Here is a 19,988-nt window from a genome sequence, read left to right as displayed (position 1 = left end):
ATCCACCTGGCTCTGCCTCCCGAGTGCTGGGATTAAAGGCTTGCGCCACCACTGCCCGGCCTCCAATTTTCAATGTAATGAAACAACGTTGGTGTTCTAATCTCTCCACTGCAATTATGATTAGGATTGCCATAACAAGGCTGGAGCTCGAGCTCAGGGGTTGGCTCCCTCCCATGCCTGACACCCAGGATTCAATGTTCAGTACTACATTGAAAAAAGATGAAAACTGAACAAAGATCCAAACTGGAAAATGCAACAGTGATGCGAGACACCTCTGAAGGCAGTCTGAGCAGAGGGAGACTAAATCACCCCATCTGCCTTAAGATGAGTGATACCAGTCACTATTATTTTCACAAGAATCCCCCACACCCAATATTTGATGTCCATCAATTAATATTTAAGGAAAAAATACGAAATAAAGAAATGTAACTTAAAAATTGTGTGAAAAATTTCCAGCTTGCCTTCCAGTGTAAGTAAAACTGTGTGTGGGTTATTTACTGTTTGAAAATGTAAGGTTTAAATCTCTTACTTGTATGCAAACCGAAGGTTGGGAAATCTGGCCAAGAGAGCTTCGTAAGTTCCTTTCAGATTACTGATGTCTCGAGAGAGCTGTCTATGCTTTTCCAGAAGCCTTTCCTCTTTGTTTTCTGAGGGGTAATCACAAGGAGCTTGAAAGCAAGTCTTAAAAACATTTCCACTTAAGGCAAGTAGGGCTTCAACCTCTCCTTCTGAAGTACTCAGGAGCAAAATGTAAATCTCTAGCTAATACTAAGGAAAAGGCAGGTGTCCTACTAAATTCCTATCAAGCATCAAATGGACATGTTTCCAACTTCAAAATCATACAATTTTCAATCCAAGAAACAATATATAACTGGATGCCTATTGAAGTGAAAACAGATAAATGCCAGTTTTAAACTTTCAAGGAAGGGATCAAGCAAGAAATATCAAAAGTTAACTGGACTATTTTAGATAATTTCATTGTATTTATAAACACTTCTCTAATGTCTATGAGTAGGTTAAAAAAAACCTTATTTCCTTTGTTAGTTTCTATGCATAAAAACCTCCTAATGATTTGACCTTAAATCACTTAAAACAAACCTTCATAATTTAGTTTCTTCATTTCAGTTTCAAGTTTTTCCTTAGCTTTCTTTACAGCTTCAAAAGCTTCTTGATCCTTCTTGTAGCCACTATCCATCTTCCTAACTTCTGCTTGCTTACTCTTTAGTTCTTGTTGGGCATGTTTCAACTTCATCTGTGCCTGTGACAGAAGGGTATAACGGACTATGAAGGCACACAGCCTTAGCAACTAAACAGTTAGAGATTCAAATTAATTTAACATGGAGACATCAGAACTGAAAATAGAACTGGGTAGTTTCCTGGATTAATACTTAAAAAGGGAATCATTTCTCCATATTCTTGTCTTAAAAACATTACTATGAGTAATTTAGTACAAAAGTGCTTTTAATATTCATAAAGTATGACATTATTAACAAAGCTGAGAAATTTGATGAGAGTAACTCTCAGTAGCTACTTAAAAATACACCTGACAGTTGCATACCACTATTTGGATCTCTTCCTTTTCAACTCACGTGTTTCTAACCTTATTTGCATATCTTTGTGAATCCTGTCTGTCAACAGCAAAGAAGCTGAACAAGACAATCTGGAAAAGGGAAGGTACACTAACAGAAATGTAATGCCAAAAATCTGATATTGAATGGTGACAGGAAGTTTATAAAAAAAAATTTTTTTTTAATTTTATAGTATTGAGTTCTTACAAACTTCATGCCTGTCATTTCTGAATGAAAAATACAAATATTTGCAAATACAAATGTTTTAAGCTGATTAGAATTAATTAATAAAACAAATGTTTCCAAGTAAATTTTTTAAAGGTGGCCCCTTCTTAATAAAAAAGCATTCATGCATAATTCCAAGCACTGCTAAAAACAGCAAAGTATTTATCGAATTACAGCTCTTGACAATCAAAGGTTACCAATATTTAACAATGAACAAAGTGAGATTTACCATATTAGAGACTAGACATGTACATTTTAAAAAAATCCTTCACATTCAACTAATTATTTTCAAGATTTTGCAGCAACCCAAAGCACACTTGTGAAAAGTAGCTTCTCACACACTGCAGCCGTCCCCACCCATGCTCAGTGTCTGCGTGTACCTGTTTGGCCTCGGTCTGAGCTTTACTTATGTCATTTTTACAGGTTATCATCTGACCGGCCAGAGTGGCTTCTGCTCCATCTTCATTACTGGACAAGCCAGCAGAAACAGCATTGAAGTGCTGCTGTGCAGCGGCCAAGGCGTCAGCATCTTTATGACTCGCTTCTTGAAGGCTGTGCAGCCCATCTGTTATCTTTTTAACTTCTTTTTCCTTTGCTGCTAATGTTTTAGAGTCCTTTGGGAAAAATGTTAAAATGAAAAAGTATTTTTTAAAAAAATTCAATTTACGTGGTTATTAAAGTTCATGGCATTTTGAGGGGGCATAATAAAAAACGTAATTTAACTGTCATTACTTCAAATTCTTACTTTGTAACTCACTGTTTTGGGTGACACCTATATAATATTTTCTTTCCATATGGGACAATAAATCCAGGAGAAAATGGGATAAATTACTATATATTAAGTAAATCACTTAAGAAAGCTAAAAGTCAGTTCTGAAATCCATAAAAGTAAAACAATAGCCACCCCACACCAAGCTTAAAAGTTTTGTGATTAAGAAAATACATAAAAAATATTTTACACAGTGGCGTAAGATTCAAGCACTGCAGAATAAGTACTGCTAATACGTAACACCTTTTAAGGAATATTAATTAGCTATCTCACAGTAGACAAGATACCAACTAAGGAAAAAAAGATCTTTCTACATAAATATGGCCAGATATTTTGGGCCACTTGATTATTTGTGATTCACCTAATATTTACCAGGTACTTACTACATATTTGGATACTGTTCCATGGCTTTAAAAGACACAGATTAAACCCTGTGTTTAGGGAGTCTATATTCTAAGGCAGAAAATATGGTAAAATAAGGGAAGGTCAGGAGGCATGAAGTAGTAGAAGGCGCTATTTTAGGAACAAAAACCTGTATGAGCAGAAGTCTAAATGAAGGCTGAACATGTCAACAGTCAGCACCGTCCTGGAGACAAGACTTTGAGTAACTGTGGTTGGAGTAGAGAGAATATAAAAGGAACCAGATGTCATAGTGTGAAGCATACAGGAGGCTATGATAAACATCTGACTGAATCAGATATGACTCTGAAATGTTTGATATTAGACAACTTATATTTAGTTTCTGTAAAGAACAAACTATCGAGTGGCTAGAGTAAAAGCAGAGCACTAATAAGCCAGTACTGCAACAGCCCCAATGGGAAGGAGTAGCTCAAGTGAACTTTCAGTGATGGACGTGAGATCACGACCAACTTGAGGCTTTCTGGCCTAAATAATGAAGAGTGTGGTCGTATCATTTACTGATGTGGAAAATTCAGCATTGGTAGGAAAAATTTATGACTTCCATTGCGGATATGGTAGTTATACACTTTGTTAGTTACTCAGGTAAAAATATTAAGTGCTGGAAAAATGAAAATATAATTAAAGGACAATTCTCCAGACAGCTTTGAACTGACCCAGTTCATTCCCCACTTAGATGAAGTTCTTAAAAATAACTGCAGAATGTGCGGGTAATGCAACTTCCCAAGGGTATGTTCTAATCCCTTTCCCCGTTAGGAATATATCTTTTAATGCTTTAACACAGCCTCTCACATCACTCTAGGTAAATCCCACTTCACTCAGTGTATAAGTCCCTCATCAGGGTGCTTCCTGAGGTCCCTCAGTTGCAGGTCAAATGGATATACACAGATGTGACTCCATTCACCCATGACAAATTTCGAGGGTCATGTGGGAAAGGCCCGCAATATAATCCCGGCTCCTACATAATCACCACCTGTAGGACAGAAATCAATCTGCTTCCCATAACTTGCTGTGTCACTGCCAGGCTGGTAACCAGTGCACAGCAAATGAATATGCTTCACAAGACTGGGGATCCCGTTTGCTTTACTGAAAAAGCAAAAGTGGCTTTAGCCCAATAAGCAGCACAGAGTAGACTTGTCTCACACTTTGTGGACAGACATGGCCTGATATTTTAGGAAGAAAGACACAGTAAACTGGAACTAGGCTACTCTCTCCACACAATAATGAGTTGGCTACACACATCTGATGTAGAGGGGTGGGGGGATGTACAAATGTGGGAGTTCAGCACAAGATCCAGTTTGGGGAAAATGTAACTTCACATCCCAAAGGTTAGAATTCTCAGAAAATAGGTTATAGGCCCTGAGCCATGTGAGAGGGAAGTTAACACGCAGTATAGGCCTCCAGAGAAACAGACTACCTAGAAGAGAGACAGGGAAAGGCTAGGGATGATTTATACAGCCTGCTAAGGTATCTGTTTGCTAAAGGGCTACTGCAGACCCACAGGGCTGTTCTGGTGTTCACCTCAACCACCACCTGATGAGATCTAGAATCAGCTGGGAGATGGGCCTCAGGATGTGCCTGTGGGTTATCTTGATTAGGTTAAATGAGGTGGGAAGGCCCACCCACCGAGGGTGGCGCCATTCCCTGAGCTGGCATTCTGAACTGCACAAAGAGGGAAAAGTGAGATGAGCACAGCATTCAACACTAGTTGCTTCATGTGTAGTGGGTAGCCATTGCAGCTTTGACCTGGAAGTGTCACACAGCCCCACCCCCATTGAGGCTTCGGTAACTGTCATGCCTACAAGGCAGAGGAGCCGAGAGGACCCTGAAGACCCGAGATCCGGATGGGCTGGCTCTCTTGGTTCCTGGATCCTGGACGCTGGAGGTAGACCAAGCAGAGTTCTCCAGGGAACACTGCTGGACTGTGCCACACCTTTCCCAGACTCTGTTACCTATCCCTTCACTTGTAAGTTACCCCACAAAACAAACCTCCCTTTTAACTATGTGGAGTTGCCTTAATATTTAAACCAATATCCATGACTGAGAGCAATGAGAGCAGCCAACTCAACCTCTTGCTGTGGAACTTCCCTTCAACTGTGAGCCAGAATAAAACCCTTTTCCTTTAGGTTGCTTTCTCGGGATAGTCTATAAAGAACAGTAAGAAACTAAGACAGTGGACACTGGCACTGTTACCTCTGTCAAGATGAGATACAAAAAGAAAGGAATTCACTTTTCAAGGTTTTCTTAGAAAGAAAGTTACGATGATAACACCAGATCATGAGATGAGTGCAGTGATCTACAGTGCTTCTTTGTTTTGAGTGGAGCCCTTTAGGCCATTTTGGGTGCCAGTGACCCTGGTTCCCACTGCAGAATATATTATTTGCACCTTCATTTTGGCTGCTTATGGAACAGAACACCATCACAGTCTGAAAGGGTATGTCCCCTCACAGCTAAGGATTCACACCACAACAGTGGCATATACTCACTTCATGCCACATAAATTTCCCATGGCCCAATAGGCTACTCAACAAAAACCATGATCAAACAGACAGACACTAATCCCCAGGCCACATAACCAGGAATGGTGAAACACACCTATATCTCCGCATTTGGGAAAGTGAAGACAAGGTCAAAGTCCAAGGCCATACTTAGCTACACGGTTACAAGACACCCTGCTACAATAACATCAGGACAACCCCTCTAGTCAGAAAGGCCTTCGAGGCATGGGGACTATACTATCCAACAGGCTGACTGCCAACACCACTCGGGTCAAATCTCTAAGAAGTATCCTAGATTCAGTCTAAACAAAAGTGTTGGCATTGGTGGAATCTATTCATAAAACTGGTGTCTTGGTCCTCTTAGTAAAGCTGTCAATTTTGAATAGGGCTGTTCAAAGCACTGAACAAGTTAGGGTATGGACACTGCTTTTAAAACCTTGTGAGTCTGATAAGCCCAATGGAATTAGATGTTTCTTCAACCTCTATGCATGCTGACTGGAGCCTGTGCAAACCGGGGGATGGCCTATGTCATGCCTGGAGAGCTGGAATCCTGTACACTGGGTATGTAAGAGGTATCTCAAGGTCTGACCCCTAAGAGTGTGATGCACCACTAGGTTTGGAGCCTACAGCTGTATGCTAGGTATACTGGGGACCTACCTAGAGGTATAAATCAGTTTGCTATACAAAGCAGTCAGTGTTCTTAAAAGAATGGTAAAATACTTGTGGCAGATCATAGCAGCTGATTTTTCACCACTCTCATAGTCTTGGTAGCCCATTACAATCTTTCAGTTTCCTCAAAACCTACATTTACAACAACAGCGCTCCTGTAAACTTCCTGCTAGCCCAACTGAAAGGAGTGATGTGTGCCTGGAAATCCCTGAAAAGAAGCTATGTCTGGCTGTGAACAACAACAATGAAAAAAACCCTGGAAGGAGTCTGAGTTTGCAGAGACTAATGGATTGATTGGAATTTCAGTACAGAGGAGAGATTAGAATTTGGTAGGTTCAGAGACTGATTGCTTTATCTTGGGCTAGTTTTAGCCTCTGGAACAGCCACACCTTGCCCCACTCTATCTGAACTAACACCTCTGAGAATAATTAAGAACCTCTTAGAAGCTATTAACGTAGCAGAACACTAGATTCTGCCAATCCAAGAGCTAAGTGTCTTCGGATAGCATCCTAAACAGCTCCCCAATGTCATTATACCTGCCTCCCTAGTGTACCCCCCAATGTATTTTAAACTTGTCTTGATTAATGACTTCTTTGTTCTGTAAAACTATAAAAATCCCATGAAACTGCTTCCACGTTGGAACATGGAGTCTGGGGTAACCTATATCTGTGTTCCCAGGCCATGGTCACTTAAAATACCTCCAGAATAAATTATTTTGTATTCCCTTTAAAAATGAGAGCTGTGACAGGGTGTGGCGGCACTTGGGAGGTAGAGAAAGGTGGATCCCCGAGTTGGAGGTCAGTCTGTTATAATGAGCCAGTTCTAGGACAACCAGGGCTACACAGAAGGAACCCCACCTACCCACCATCCACCCTCCCAAAGAAATGATGAGTGCTATAGTTTTTAAATCAACAACTACCAGCACCTCTAGCTTTGAAGCCAGCCCTCCAACTTGCTTTCTGATCTCTTCTGTAACAGTACTTGGACACCAGCATCTGGGCCAGGTCATTGCTCCAGGCAGGCAGGATGGTTTCTAGCTTGCATATGGCGGTGGTTCTCCTGGGTCTCTTTAGGTGTGTTCTGGCTGAGGCTCAACAAAGTTGCACTGTGTATCTAGTAAAGTGTTACACCTAATGAGACAAACCTCTTCCTCCAGACTTCCAGCTGGCCTTAGGCAAAGGAAATGTACTAGCTTTGCTAAGGGGATTTATGTAGGAATCAGGAGAGAACACAGAACAGCTTTCTAGCCTGCCCTGAACTAACTAAAATTTCCTCTTCTAGCTTATGGACCCAGTGGATGGCTGTAGAATTTGCTGGTAATGTAACATCCTGACTTATAAAGGAACTGGTATTCCAGTCCTCCTCCAGCCACTGGCCATCCTCAATCTAGTGTAGCACCTCAAATAATCTTAGGACATAAAACCCAGGGCAGGCGGCTTTCTGAGGTCCAGTGACTATGATGCAGAAGGGGTTCTACCTCCCCTGGGGAAATTTATCTGAGCTTGAGGAATCAGCTCACAAATTCTAGACTGTTGTTGACCTTCTTTAAAGTAATAAACCTGAGCCAGCTCCACAAATTATCTTGTGTCTGTGTTCTTTGTCTTAATAGACTTTTCAAACAAGCTGATAACCAGACAACCAGTACACAGTCAAACTGTTTCAGAGTTCATGGAAGGAGTCAAGTCGGGCTTGGATTTGAAAGCGTGAAATTTTTGACTATATTTAAAGCTATAGGAATAGAATTCTCCTAAGAAACAAGTGTAAACAGAAGATGTCTATGCACCAGCCTGGGGCATGCTAATATTTACAGATCAAAAATAAAGGATACAGAGAAGGAGACAAAAATAAATGTAACAATCAATAACTCTTGTGTTGAAGCTAAAGAACCATGCAAAAATAAGGGGAAAATGAGCTAAGACCAAGGCAGAGGACCACACATTTAATTCTTAATAAACCTGATTAAAAAAAAAAAAAAAAAAAAAAGAACTGAACTCAAAAATGGATTTCTGCATTTGGGTACCACAAACATAACTGTTATAACACACTAACCCTGTTTTGGTATTTTACTTAAAAATTATTATTACTTGTATTTATAGATTATATATAACAGTATCTGATAGAACAGTATGAATATTTTGTTTTCATACTTTAAAGTGTCTACTTTTAGTCACCTAGTGGGATCATCCTTGAAAAACTCATGTGCTCCATCACACACATCCCCTATTGAGATCAGATACTTGACTTCTTGTTACATGGATGATCTATTCTTTACTAGCCATTGCAAAGTCCGCCTCCTCTAACTTTACACTCATTCACCCTATTCTCACCTTCTCCCATCTGTTTCTGAATCATCAATGTTCCCCCCGCCTTTTTTGTTTTTTTTTTGTTTTGCTTTGTTTTTCTTCAGACAGTGTCTCATATTGAAGCCAAAACTGACCTCAAATTTGTATCTCAGCCTCCTGAACGCTGGGATTAGAAGTCTGAGCTACTATATCCAACCACTGGGTTTTTACCACCAGTGTACATTTTATTAATTATTTTGTATATTCTATTAATTGTTCCAAGTAAAGCCAAGCACCTCTTCCAAATTCTCCTATATTACCGGTCAGTACCTCCATTTTTTTCTTTTCAAGGAAATGTATGTTAAGAATAATTTTTATTCACTGGGCATGATGCATCACATCTCAGTAATCACTAGGCTAATGTAGTAGAATCACAACAGATTTGAGATCAGTCTTCAGTACAAAGGGAATTTCAGAATAGCCTGGAGTACAAAGTGAGAGCCTTTGAAAACAAATAAAATGAATAAGGAAGGAGATGGAAGTTACGAGGAATGCAGCTCAGTTGGTAGAGTTCTGCCTTAGCATGGAACGAGGCCCACATACTTGCCATGACAGTGTACTCCTGTAATCCTATCATTTGGGAGGTACAGTTAGGAGACCAGAAGTTCAAGATCCTTTGAGTAGTCTGTGCTAGGAAGTTAAGACCTCGCCTCACAAAAGAGGAAAAGAAATCCTTTAGTCTCACTCATGTAGTTTTCTGCTGTCAATCTATACCATGTGACCACATTATAATTAGGATCTCATTTGGCCTTCAGAACATTTACTGGCACACTTCCCTTACACCTAGTCTTTCCTCACTTTATTTGTTCGTTTGTTTATACCACATCAGTTATCACTGTACAACAAGCTTTATATTTTACTTACCATTTCCCCAACTGGACCCAAAAGGGAGATATTTTTTTCTTTTTAAATCATTTTTCCCCACTTTTGTATTCCTGACTCAAACAACTTCACTTACCTGGTAGCAGACACTAAATATGAACAGACTAGACTGTTAATATTCTGACCTACCCCTTGGGGCCGCCCTGTGTCCTGACTGACGTAAAATCCCTCCCCTTCCTCTCCCACACCCCCTCCACTCCCATGAGGTGTGCGCCCCTGGGCACACACCCCTTTCCTATCTTCTCTTCATCTCTCTATTACAATAAACCATTTCTGCATGGTCTGGGTTGTGAATGTCCACCCGCTGCCCTGCCACCATGCCCACATGGTGTAGATCACCCACCAGCCCGCCACTCCATCTACTCAGCATGCCAGCATGTTTCCCTGCACAGCAGAATACCCTCGGGGACCCTGTGCATAATTCATAACATAGACAAATGAGCATTACTGGAAATAAGTTCTATTTGCTTACCTCAACCATGTTTTTTTCTAGCTCTTTGCGTTTGGTTTCTTCACTGGCCAAGTTTTTCTTCTTGAGGTCAAATGCACTTTGAGACTTAGTATTAACTCGCTGAGCCTCTGCAAAGGCATCCTCCAAAGATCGGAGTATGCCGCCAGTTTCCTACAATCAAATGTACACAACTCACATCACTTAATGTGCTAATGTTACAATTTTCTCCTGTGATTTCTATGATATACTAACCTTTTACAAGCTATATCACTGTTTTCAGATTAACAAACCAATGTGGAAAATATTGCCCAGTGAATCCTAGTTATGCCATAGTTTTTCTAGAGGGTTTATCTAATTGTTCTGACCTTATCTTTTCTTTTCTCCAACTCTTCTATCTCACAATTGAGAGCCTTTATTTTTTTTTCATTCTCTGATAGTACTTCTTGAAGCTTTAATATTTTATTCTGCATTTCCTTTAGTTCCTCAGCTGAGCGCTCCTTGGTATCTTCAGCCAGCAAAAACTGGTAAGCAATATATAAACGACTCAGGTGCTCTATTTCTCGCATGACTTTTTGGTACTCCAAGTATGAAGATCTTTCCTGAAAGAAAAATTATAGTAAATAATAATTCAAATTTCATACTCTTAAACAAACTTAGGAAGAACCTCACTATAGCAAACTTGGATCAAATTTCTCTTTATATGATCTGATAGTTTTTTGTCTTTAATGACATCACTTTAAATTTTTAGAGACTTTAACCTCAGAACTTTGACTTTTAAGACAGCATTATTACATCTCTAAAGAATCCTATATGCCCATTTTTATTTTTGTTTTTTTTTAATTACGTCAAGCAGTTGAGATTAACAAGGAAGTGTCTCCAAGGTTTATAAACTGGTGGTATAAGTCTATAAAGTGCATATACCCACTGGGACACACTGTTAAATGTATTTGGCGACAGTGTCACTATGATTCCTACAGAACTTTCAAGTACTACAACAACTTGCTTGCATATTAGTGACACAACTGATTCACATGTGGACCCACTGAAGCAACATAGCAACTAAACTCCAGAAGCTGCAGATAAAGAAAAATTCACAGTACTTCACTGTCTCTCCCTCCTACCAGATTTAAGAAGAATGTGTCAAATAGGGGTCCAAAGGCTAGGTTTATATTTCTAATCTATTGTTTGCTACTGATGAAAAGGGGGGTGCCTTCGGACCACAATTTTTCAGCTTTTCCAAATTATCTACACTATCAAGAGTTAAGCAATACCAAATTTAAATGAGTACTTAGTAAGTCTTAAGTAGGCACATCTTCAAAAACAATGTGCTTTACAAACACTTTTTTTTCCCATTTAAAGTTTTATGCCTGGGGCTGCAAATATTATATCCAAGATTATGAAGATTATTCTCTAATATCATTTTTACTTAGATAGGAAATGCATATCTATGCAAGTAGAAGGCTGCTTATAGAGTACTAATTTGAATGTATTTTATCTCAGAAAAATTCCCAAGAAATGGTAGAAACTTCTGCAGTATTTATGTAACTTAGGATCTGTCGGCAATATTGAGAACCATCCAAACTATGTATCAAACATATAGCATATACCTCTTTTAATTTTTGGATAGTTGGAGTAATCTCTTCTTCCAATATCTGGAAAACAAAAGGCAGGCAATATTTTCAGTAGGTCAAGTACAAATAGAAAATATATCTAAGCATTCTGGTTTTAAGACATGGTACATGAAAGACTATGGAGAAGAGAACCAAGAAGAGCAATGTTTACTCGCTTTACAGCATAAACTCCAAATGCAAGATTCTTCTCCAAAACTGTTTCATGTCTATTTAATTACCGTTTTTATTTCTTTCAGCTTAGCCTCCTTTTTTTCTATAGTTTTCTGGGCAGCTATTTTTTTGTACTCATACATCCTAGTTCCAGCAGCTTCTTCAATCATGGATAATATCTGGAATGACAATTGTATTAAGAATTCAAAGCAATGTGTCTCACTAGAATTTAACATTAATTATACCACTACATTGACCTCAACAGAATTTTACTAAGTAATATATAACTCCCCTATAAAAGTTAACCAGATTAAAACATATATATGACCATGGCACTTAAAGAAATATTTATGGCTTCACTCTTATTTTCTGAATCAAGCCTTCTGCTATACTAATTTCCCAATATTTATCTCTTCTAAAAAAGCTACTGATTTTTCCTATTTTCCTGATACAAGTCTAAAAAAGGCAATTAAAAAAAAAAAAGAAAGTTTTTTTTATGTTTTAAGCTTGACTTCAACAATTTTACTTCGAGGCCGAAGCATGGCATATATGCTTAATGACTATGGCACATGCATTAGTGACAAGTTCTGACAAGTAACTTTATGCTTCCGTTTCTCTATTCAGAGCGAGGGCAGTGTCTTGTGCCACCACTAGTAACTAAACAAAGCAATGCAAATGCATGCCAGCACCTTTTACAAAGTTCCTAATTATCTTCAATCCCCATCTGCAGAGGATCATTCCTTTCCTGGAATTCACTATGATGTGTACACGTTCACCAGGCTTTAAATTAGCAATTCTCACTAAGACATGACCTTAGTGAGAGTACACTTGACCTTATTTAAATAGAGTAGTGATGTCGGTGACAGACTCTTAAGGAGTAAAGAGCTCATCTCATCGCACCAACTACTTTCAAGGCGGTGGGTTACAAGTCCCTCGCCCCACCTCATGTTTTCTAGAAAAGAAACTAATTTCATATACTTTTTTTCCATCAGGTTTTCCCTTGGTAATTCATCCCAACATAGAACACTATTAGCTATACTGTGTTATACAGTCAAGATCTTTTAACTATGGACACAGTGCTAAATATTAAGCTGTTTTTCTAATAAGAAACTACTTTTAAAATCAGACTGCCTAGAATAAACAGACTGATGTTTATAAATAGTACTCTTACCTCTGGTGGTTTCATATTTAATACTTTTGTAATTCTGCCCTAAAAAGAAAACAACAAATTTAGTTTAACTACAATGAGCTATAAAAAAATGTCAACTAAGTAGGTCATTCAATGGAAGCTGTTGGAACTCACTCATCAGAGTGACACAAATTAAGTTACTAAGTGATACAAATTACACAAGGTTAATTCAGGACATTTACTTCTGAAAGGGTCAGTATAATGTATAAGTAGAGATTCTAAACTAGACATGTGGGCTTATTAAGCATTTCTTGATTATTTTTTAAGCCCTGCAATCTATCTTCTGAAAGCAGATCATCTGACTCCAGGCCTAAAGTGGAACTTTATTTTTCCCAGTGGCAGGAAATCATCAACTATATTCACTTCCCAAACCAAAACTAATTTATCCAGGCCTCAGATTACAAGTCATAATTTAGAGTTGGTTGAAAGTAAGCTGTCAGCTTTGAAGCCAGATTGTAGTAAATACATTTTTATTTTAGTTAGTTTGGATATATTCCTCATAATTCATGCATTACGGACTTAATCACCAAGCGATGATGTTGGGAGGTGGGATGTAGTAATAGGTGGCTAGGGAAGAGATGAATGATATTTAGAGTGGGCTGCTGTTTACTAAGCACATAATAAAAAGTGAGTTCGTCCATGCTTGCTCCCCCATTCTCTTGCCCTTGTATACCTGTGCCATGTTCACTGTCCTGCAATAACCATGAACCAATTAAAAAAAAATTCTATTGTTTAGAAATCACCCAGTCTGTGCTATTCCCTTATAGCAACATAAAATGGACAACCCCATGGTCCCATCAGGATCCTGACTTTGGCACTTGCTTTGACTTTCTTAATGGATGGTTAGATGAACCAAATAAAATAATGCTAGCATGTAACTTTACTTTTCATTTGCTTAAGTCTCTGAAGGACATTATTCAGTTTATCCTTGAAATATTAAAATGCTTTAAAACTAATCATTTATAAGATAACGATTCTATGATGTTGATATCAAGTATTCCTCCACAGGGTTCAAGAGCTGAAGATGTCATCCTCAATGTAACATTCAGAGGTGGGGCTTTAGGGACAAGATTCAATCATGAAAACACTGATCTAATCAATGGTCTAGTCCACTGATGTAGCCATCACTAGACTGTGAGGTCAGAAACTATGGAAGTGGAGGTCTCACTTGAGAAACTGGGTTTCTCTCTCTCTTTTTAAAATTTATTTATTTATTATGTATACAGTGTTCTGCCTACATGCCAAAAAAGAGCACCAGATTGAATTATAGATGGTTTTGAGCCACCATGTGGTTGCTGAGAACTGAACTCAGGACCTGTGGAAGAGAAGCCAGCTCTTAACTTCCGAGCCATCTCTCGAGCCCCAAGAAACTGGGTTTCTAAGGCACATCTCTCTTTGCTCCTTGAACCCATGAGGTAAGCAACTTGACTCTGCCATGGGGCTCCACTTGTGACACTTCAGCCTCACCTTAGGCAAACAGCAATGGAGCTAGTCAACAATGGGCAAGAAACCCTGGAAACCTCAATGAAAAATCTTTCTTCCTCTGACTTTTTTGGGGGGAGGAGTGTTCCATTCTGTCAGCTATAAAAACCTGACACACTTTTTTTAAAACTTATCTAATATTAGCTTCACTTATAAAATTAACTGCAAAAAAGCATCACGTAACAGAAAATGCAAATAAAAATAGACACAGAAAACAGATATTAAAAAAATCTCATGATTCTCTTATGTAACAAATGAAAAACAAAAGTAAAACCATTATGAAAGATACGAAACGATCCCAACAAGATACCTGCATGATGAGGAAGTGAGGGTTGTTAACATTCAGGCCCACAGAACAAAAGAGATCCTGGACTCTGGTGTTATTGGCATTCACTCCATTGATTAGATATTTATTTCTGCCACCAATAACCACCTAAAAAGGAAGTATTTAACAATCTTTAGGATAAAGGAACGTTTTTGTGCCAAAATAATAAATGACAAGATCTATTACCTTGCACTATTCTACATGTAATGGCATACCCAATCCTGAGTAAATAGTGGAAGATGTGTGTAACAGTCAAAAGGAACACTAACTCAGGTTAGGACAACTCAGGTACTTTGACTAACTACTAGTTCATGTAACTGCACAAGCCTGTTAACCTGCACTGGACTAAGTATCTCATCTAGGTCACATCTAACTTGACTTTTCCAGTATGTATAAAATGTATTTTTCTTTCCTGATCATGTTCTGAAATTGACTACACTTGGAGGTTATTATCTGTCTTTCACTTTTTAATGGGAACAGAAGATACTAAAAGCTAAACACATGGATTTTGGTATGAATTCTTGGCCAAACTCTAAAAGGAGTTCATTAAGATGGCATCTGACAACTTCAAAGAAAGAGAGTAATAGCACTTCAGATTGGGCTCGTCACAACATTCTAGATCCTGTCTTGTTCACATTTTACTATAATTCCAAAATCTCCATTTAGGGTATGACTGTCACAGTTACCAAGTTTGAGAGACTTGCTTCTCAAAATATACACCTAACTGTATTCAAGAATCCCCAATACACACCAGTAATTAATAAATACTGAATAAAGTTAGTTTACTTTTTTTAACAGGATTACTAGGTTGGGAGGTATATCCATATATAAAACAAGAATTTTATACCAAAAAAAAAAAAAATTGGTAAGAATACAGTCTCATGACCCAAATAAAGATAGAAAAAAAATTATGTAGATTAAATAGGTATGTAGAGACAATTCCCAAAAAGTAGCTGTTATGGCTACTAAAAACCTAACAAAGAGCTGAATTCTATCCTGCCCTAGCCAAATAAATAAACAAATGAATGAATAAATCAGAAGCTTGATAAAAATAAAAAGAAAACCTGTATTAACAAAAGTTAAAACAGAAAGTGAGAACTAATAGAATTTTTAAAAACTAAGAAGCTGAAAGCATTGACTATAAGAAAAAAAATTAAGGACTAATGAAAGATCTGTAATGATTTTAAAAGAAATGTCAGTAATGAAGCTAAGTAATAACATAACAAATTCAGAGCAGCTTCAAGTCATGTAGATATTGAAATGAAAACCTAAGAAAACCAGTGGAGTATCTAAAATGAAGAAAGGCTAATTCTGTTCATATCTGTTTTACTACCCTTCTTTGTCTCACTATATCTGAGGCCACATAGGTTAAAAAATTTATATGGCGGGGGTGGGGGGTGATTAGGCTAATGAAGGATCCGGAAAGAGGTTTAAGTGACAGCTCTGATAAGGTTCCACTTAGAAAATATTTAGACCTGTAGACAATCTAAATAATGAAATATACAAAAAAAGTCCAATTTCATCTTTAAACTATCAAGAGAACCAAGATTAATACATAAAACTAAGTTAGCAGATGTCTGCTGAACTTAAGATTAGTTTTTAATAATTTCTTTACAAAACTAGACTAGAAAGCAAGATCTGAAGTAACTGGAGGTGCTCACAGGGAAGAAAGACCTGGCAAAGCTTAAGTTCTCATCATAACTGAGTGCTTACATGAGATGAAGACTCTCAACATGTCTTTCCATTCTCTTACAGATGATACATTTACATCTTACAGGGGCACTATCAAATATACAGTTCATTATTGACAGAAGCACCATTCTGCAGTTCAAGACTCTAAGAAAGATATTCTACGGTTCTAGTCAGTATTCCTAAGTTGTGTTCATCAACACAGTCCCAGGCAGCTTTTACTGAACGGTACTGCCAAGCAACACATTAGACTTGAAACGTTTAGAAGGTGTTAGGTTGCAATTTCCTCCAAGAAAGAACATTCTATCTGTGAGACACTCCTTGAGACACAGACTGTTCTTTCTAACTAGAGATGAAAACATTCCATCCTGCAGGAAAGCTCCTTAAAACTGAGGACATAAACAACTTAAAACCTTCAGGAAATCCCTGGAACTGAGAAGACTCACGGCCCACCTCTACACTCCATTAATCTAACATAAGAAGCACTGTTAAGAGACACTCTCACCTAAGACCAGAAACTGTCTGAAAGATGTTCAGATCAGCTGAGCTGCCTTGAAGAGAAACTCTCTAATGCAGTGGTTCTCAACCTTCCTAATGCTGCGTCCACTTAATATAGTTTCTCATGCTGTGGTGACCCCAACCATGAAATTATTTCATTGCTATTTCCTAACTGTAATTTTGCTGTTATGAATTGTAACATAAATATTTGTGTTTTCCAATGTTTTTAGGCAACCCTGTGAAAGGGTCATCTGACCTCCAGGTTGAGAACCCCTGCTCTAATATGCCATGGTGCAGTGTTGTATAAGTTTCCTCCAAGGCTGAATGAAATGTCCCACTCTACAGGGAAGCTCTTTAAACAGGAACATAAACAACTCATGATAGCTTCGGGAACTCCTTAAAATTGACCAGACTCACTAAGCCCCTCCCTGTGAGAGTAAGCAATAGAAGCTGAGTGCCCTCAGAAGGAAGGATGCTGAGCTGCAAAGAAGACTCTGAGAGGAGAAAAGTTGCAAAGGCGACTGAGACCAGACCAGCTGCCTGGAAGAGGTTTAGATCAAATAAGATACCTGGAAAAGATACTTTCCAATCTGTTGAGCTGCCTACAAGCTATGCAATATGCTTCAGGTTCCTAGCTTTGCGAGCTGCCACCCATGTTGGATGATACAGCTGTCTTTGAGTCATTTCCAACCCTCTAAGTAGTAATCCCTTGCCCAAATCCTGTGAGTATCCCTAGTATAATTCACTGGTCCATCATGTTGAACTCTGGTGGTATGCACAACTGTTGTTGATGTTGTTGGTTCCCTATCTGGGATGTGTAAACCTCCCCAGAAATAGTGTTACACGATATAAGGTATCCAAATATTTGACATCTACTTACCTGTCTTGTTACTGTGATTTCATCATGAGCTTCAAATCCTAAAGGGCTTTGCTTTTTGTCAGAATTATCAAAAGTGATTGAAACAGAGGCTTTGGTAATTCCTGCCTGCCCATTTTTATAAACTAGATCTTGTAAATTAGAAGCCCGCACCTATAATTAAAGAAGAAAAGTTCATTGACAAAACTTCATATTGTACAAAAGCAGCATTAAAAATACATGGTTTTTTTTTTTTGGAAAACCCACCTATGTAGTATTAAGTAAAACACAGGCAGTCACATCCATCAGCAAGAAAAACAAGGAGTGCAGACAATAAATAACCTATAATAGTTACCTTTTTCAATAAAACTTTGATTATATTTTGAACTGATTTTTACTAATGTAGTAAAAGTTAATTTGCAAAACTCAAGTAAGTCGTGTCTATGAACTTTACTAGCTACCCTATCCATTAGTACAGCCTAAAAGGTACACAACTCTAAGCTGAGACTACACTGAATAGCGCTGGTGTGGGCATTACTACAACAGTTTAAGAGGGGGAAACTGAGGCAAGGCCTCAAAGTTTCTACCTTTTCATCTAAAGGATGGAATAATAATAGTACTTGCTTAAATGGCTGCACTGTGATATACCATAATCTCCATGAAGTCCAAACATGCAAATAAAAAAAAAATTCAATAGTCTCCAAAGAGTAACAAAGATGCCCCAGCCAAACTTTACAGAAACCAGAAAGTTTACACTTTACCTGAGACAGGTTGGAGATGCCTAGGAGAAAGCAGATGGAGTCCAATATATTGGATTTTCCACTACCATTTAAACCAGTGATAGCATTGAAGAGGGGGTCAAATCCATTGACTTCAGTCCTTTGTGCATAGGACTTGAATCCTTCGAGAATGATTGACTTCACATACATTTTCTATACTGTCTTGGGCCAGTAAGCCTCTGTTGGACAACAAGCTACAAGCCAGGTCTGTGTAAAACAGAAATAACAGCCCATAAGTAGATAAAACAAACAAACAAACAAACAAATCACAGTAAATATGACAGAATACATAGGGATGTAGAACACTGGAAAAATACACTTGCCAAACTGCAAACTACTTCTATTTCTAAAAAGGGCTTCCTCGGATTTAAAAATGACCAGCAGTTAGCCACTGCCTGGAAGTCACCATCTTTATCACTACTGCCCACTTTCCTAGGCTTGTGCTGCACTCTAGTAACAGTGTAGTTGATAAAGACTACTGGTAATTTCACATTTCATTCTCCTCGGCACAAATGTGCTTTCTTGGTACTGGAATCGATACCACTTTTACCGCAGACGTCCTGGCATAAATGTCACCTCAGATGAATCTCTCTGGCTCTCCCTAAGCAAAAGCACACGCACCCTCTCCTTCCGATTTCCTCCATGGCAGTAAAAGACGACACTAAGCAGCATTTGCCTGTCTGTCCAACTCGTCCTAAGTTCCGCTATGCTCTGTGCCTGCAGACGTCCATGAATCTCTGAACGCAAGGCACTCAGGACCCGGGTAGTTAGCGGACCTTAAGGACAAGGTGAATCCATTCTACAGCCTCTTTTTAAAAATTCAGTGTTTCCTCGCTTCCCCCAAGTATTTCCCGACCCACTTTAAGGATAAACAACCGTCAAGACCTCTAATTATCGCTAGAAGTCCCTCCTTGAACCCTCCCCCGCCCCCGGACCCCATCTCCCGCCTAGACACCAGGCCCAGCCAAAGGCCGCACAACGCACCGGCCACAAAGCCGCCCTGGGCGGCCGAGGAGAGCAGCAAAGTTCCTGCACAAGGCGAAGGCGGAGAGCGAGGACACCCGACCTGTATTGGGGTGCTACGGGGCGAACGCCACCATGGCGGGGACAGCATCCGCCGCAGCCCAACAACCGTGCCGGAACTGTTCCTTTGAATTTCGGCGCGAGCAAAGGACCCCGCCTCCGAGGCGTCCGTCCTCTGTTGGTGCCTAGTATATGCCTGACTGAAGCGCTTCATCTTTTGACCCCAGTAAAAATACGGAAACAACATGGCGATAGTAAATAACGTTTTCGACAGTGGATGGTAGGGGCTACAATGCTGTGGGCATGGAAAGTGCAAAGGAAGAAGGGTCGCGCTGACATTCGTGCCAGGCATGCTCGGGCAGCACGTCTCCCCGGTCGGGGCCTCGCGCGTCCCCGGCCCCGCCCACTTTCTTGCCCTTTCCGGCCACCGGCTTCTGTCCTCAGGCTCCGCCTCCGCCAGGTCGATTTTTAGGAGGAGGTTACGCTGTAGAAACACAGGTTGCCCAAAACTGACTTCTGAGGCTTCTTTTTCTTCGGATTACTAC

At 39.2% G+C, this 19,988-nt stretch overlaps 1 protein-coding gene across 2 annotated transcripts in view; it reads right to left on the bottom strand.

Moving 5' to 3' along the window:
- Nucleotides 1-19,604, bottom strand: part of Smc2 (structural maintenance of chromosomes 2) — a 51,609-nt gene extending 32,005 nt beyond the window's left edge. The window contains exons 1-12 of one of the 2 annotated variants that reach the window (XM_006995097.3): nucleotides 19,405-19,604; nucleotides 18,403-18,627; nucleotides 17,666-17,815; nucleotides 14,584-14,706; nucleotides 12,774-12,812; nucleotides 11,671-11,781; nucleotides 11,429-11,473; nucleotides 10,187-10,420; nucleotides 9,843-9,992; nucleotides 2,174-2,407; nucleotides 1,099-1,258; nucleotides 530-647 (exon numbers count right to left, since the gene is read on the bottom strand). In XM_006995097.3, the coding sequence (XP_006995159.1) occupies nucleotides 530-647; nucleotides 1,099-1,258; nucleotides 2,174-2,407; nucleotides 9,843-9,992; nucleotides 10,187-10,420; nucleotides 11,429-11,473; nucleotides 11,671-11,781; nucleotides 12,774-12,812; nucleotides 14,584-14,706; nucleotides 17,666-17,815; nucleotides 18,403-18,570 (1,532 nt within the window). In that variant the 5' untranslated portion in view covers nucleotides 18,571-18,627; nucleotides 19,405-19,604. The remainder of the gene's footprint in view (nucleotides 1-529; nucleotides 648-1,098; nucleotides 1,259-2,173; nucleotides 2,408-9,842; nucleotides 9,993-10,186; nucleotides 10,421-11,428; nucleotides 11,474-11,670; nucleotides 11,782-12,773; nucleotides 12,813-14,583; nucleotides 14,707-17,665; nucleotides 17,816-18,402; nucleotides 18,628-19,404) is intronic. The other variant, XM_076564208.1, reaches the window with a different exon arrangement.
- Between the last annotated feature and the right edge of the window lie 384 nt (nucleotides 19,605-19,988).

Source organism: Peromyscus maniculatus, chromosome 2 (assembly GCF_049852395.1).
Source record: "Peromyscus maniculatus bairdii isolate BWxNUB_F1_BW_parent chromosome 2, HU_Pman_BW_mat_3.1, whole genome shotgun sequence".
In the NCBI taxonomy this organism is placed as follows: Eukaryota; Metazoa; Chordata; class Mammalia; order Rodentia; family Cricetidae; genus Peromyscus; species Peromyscus maniculatus.
Note: the sequence above shows the minus strand (reverse complement) of the source record. Positions and strands in the feature narration are given on the sequence as shown.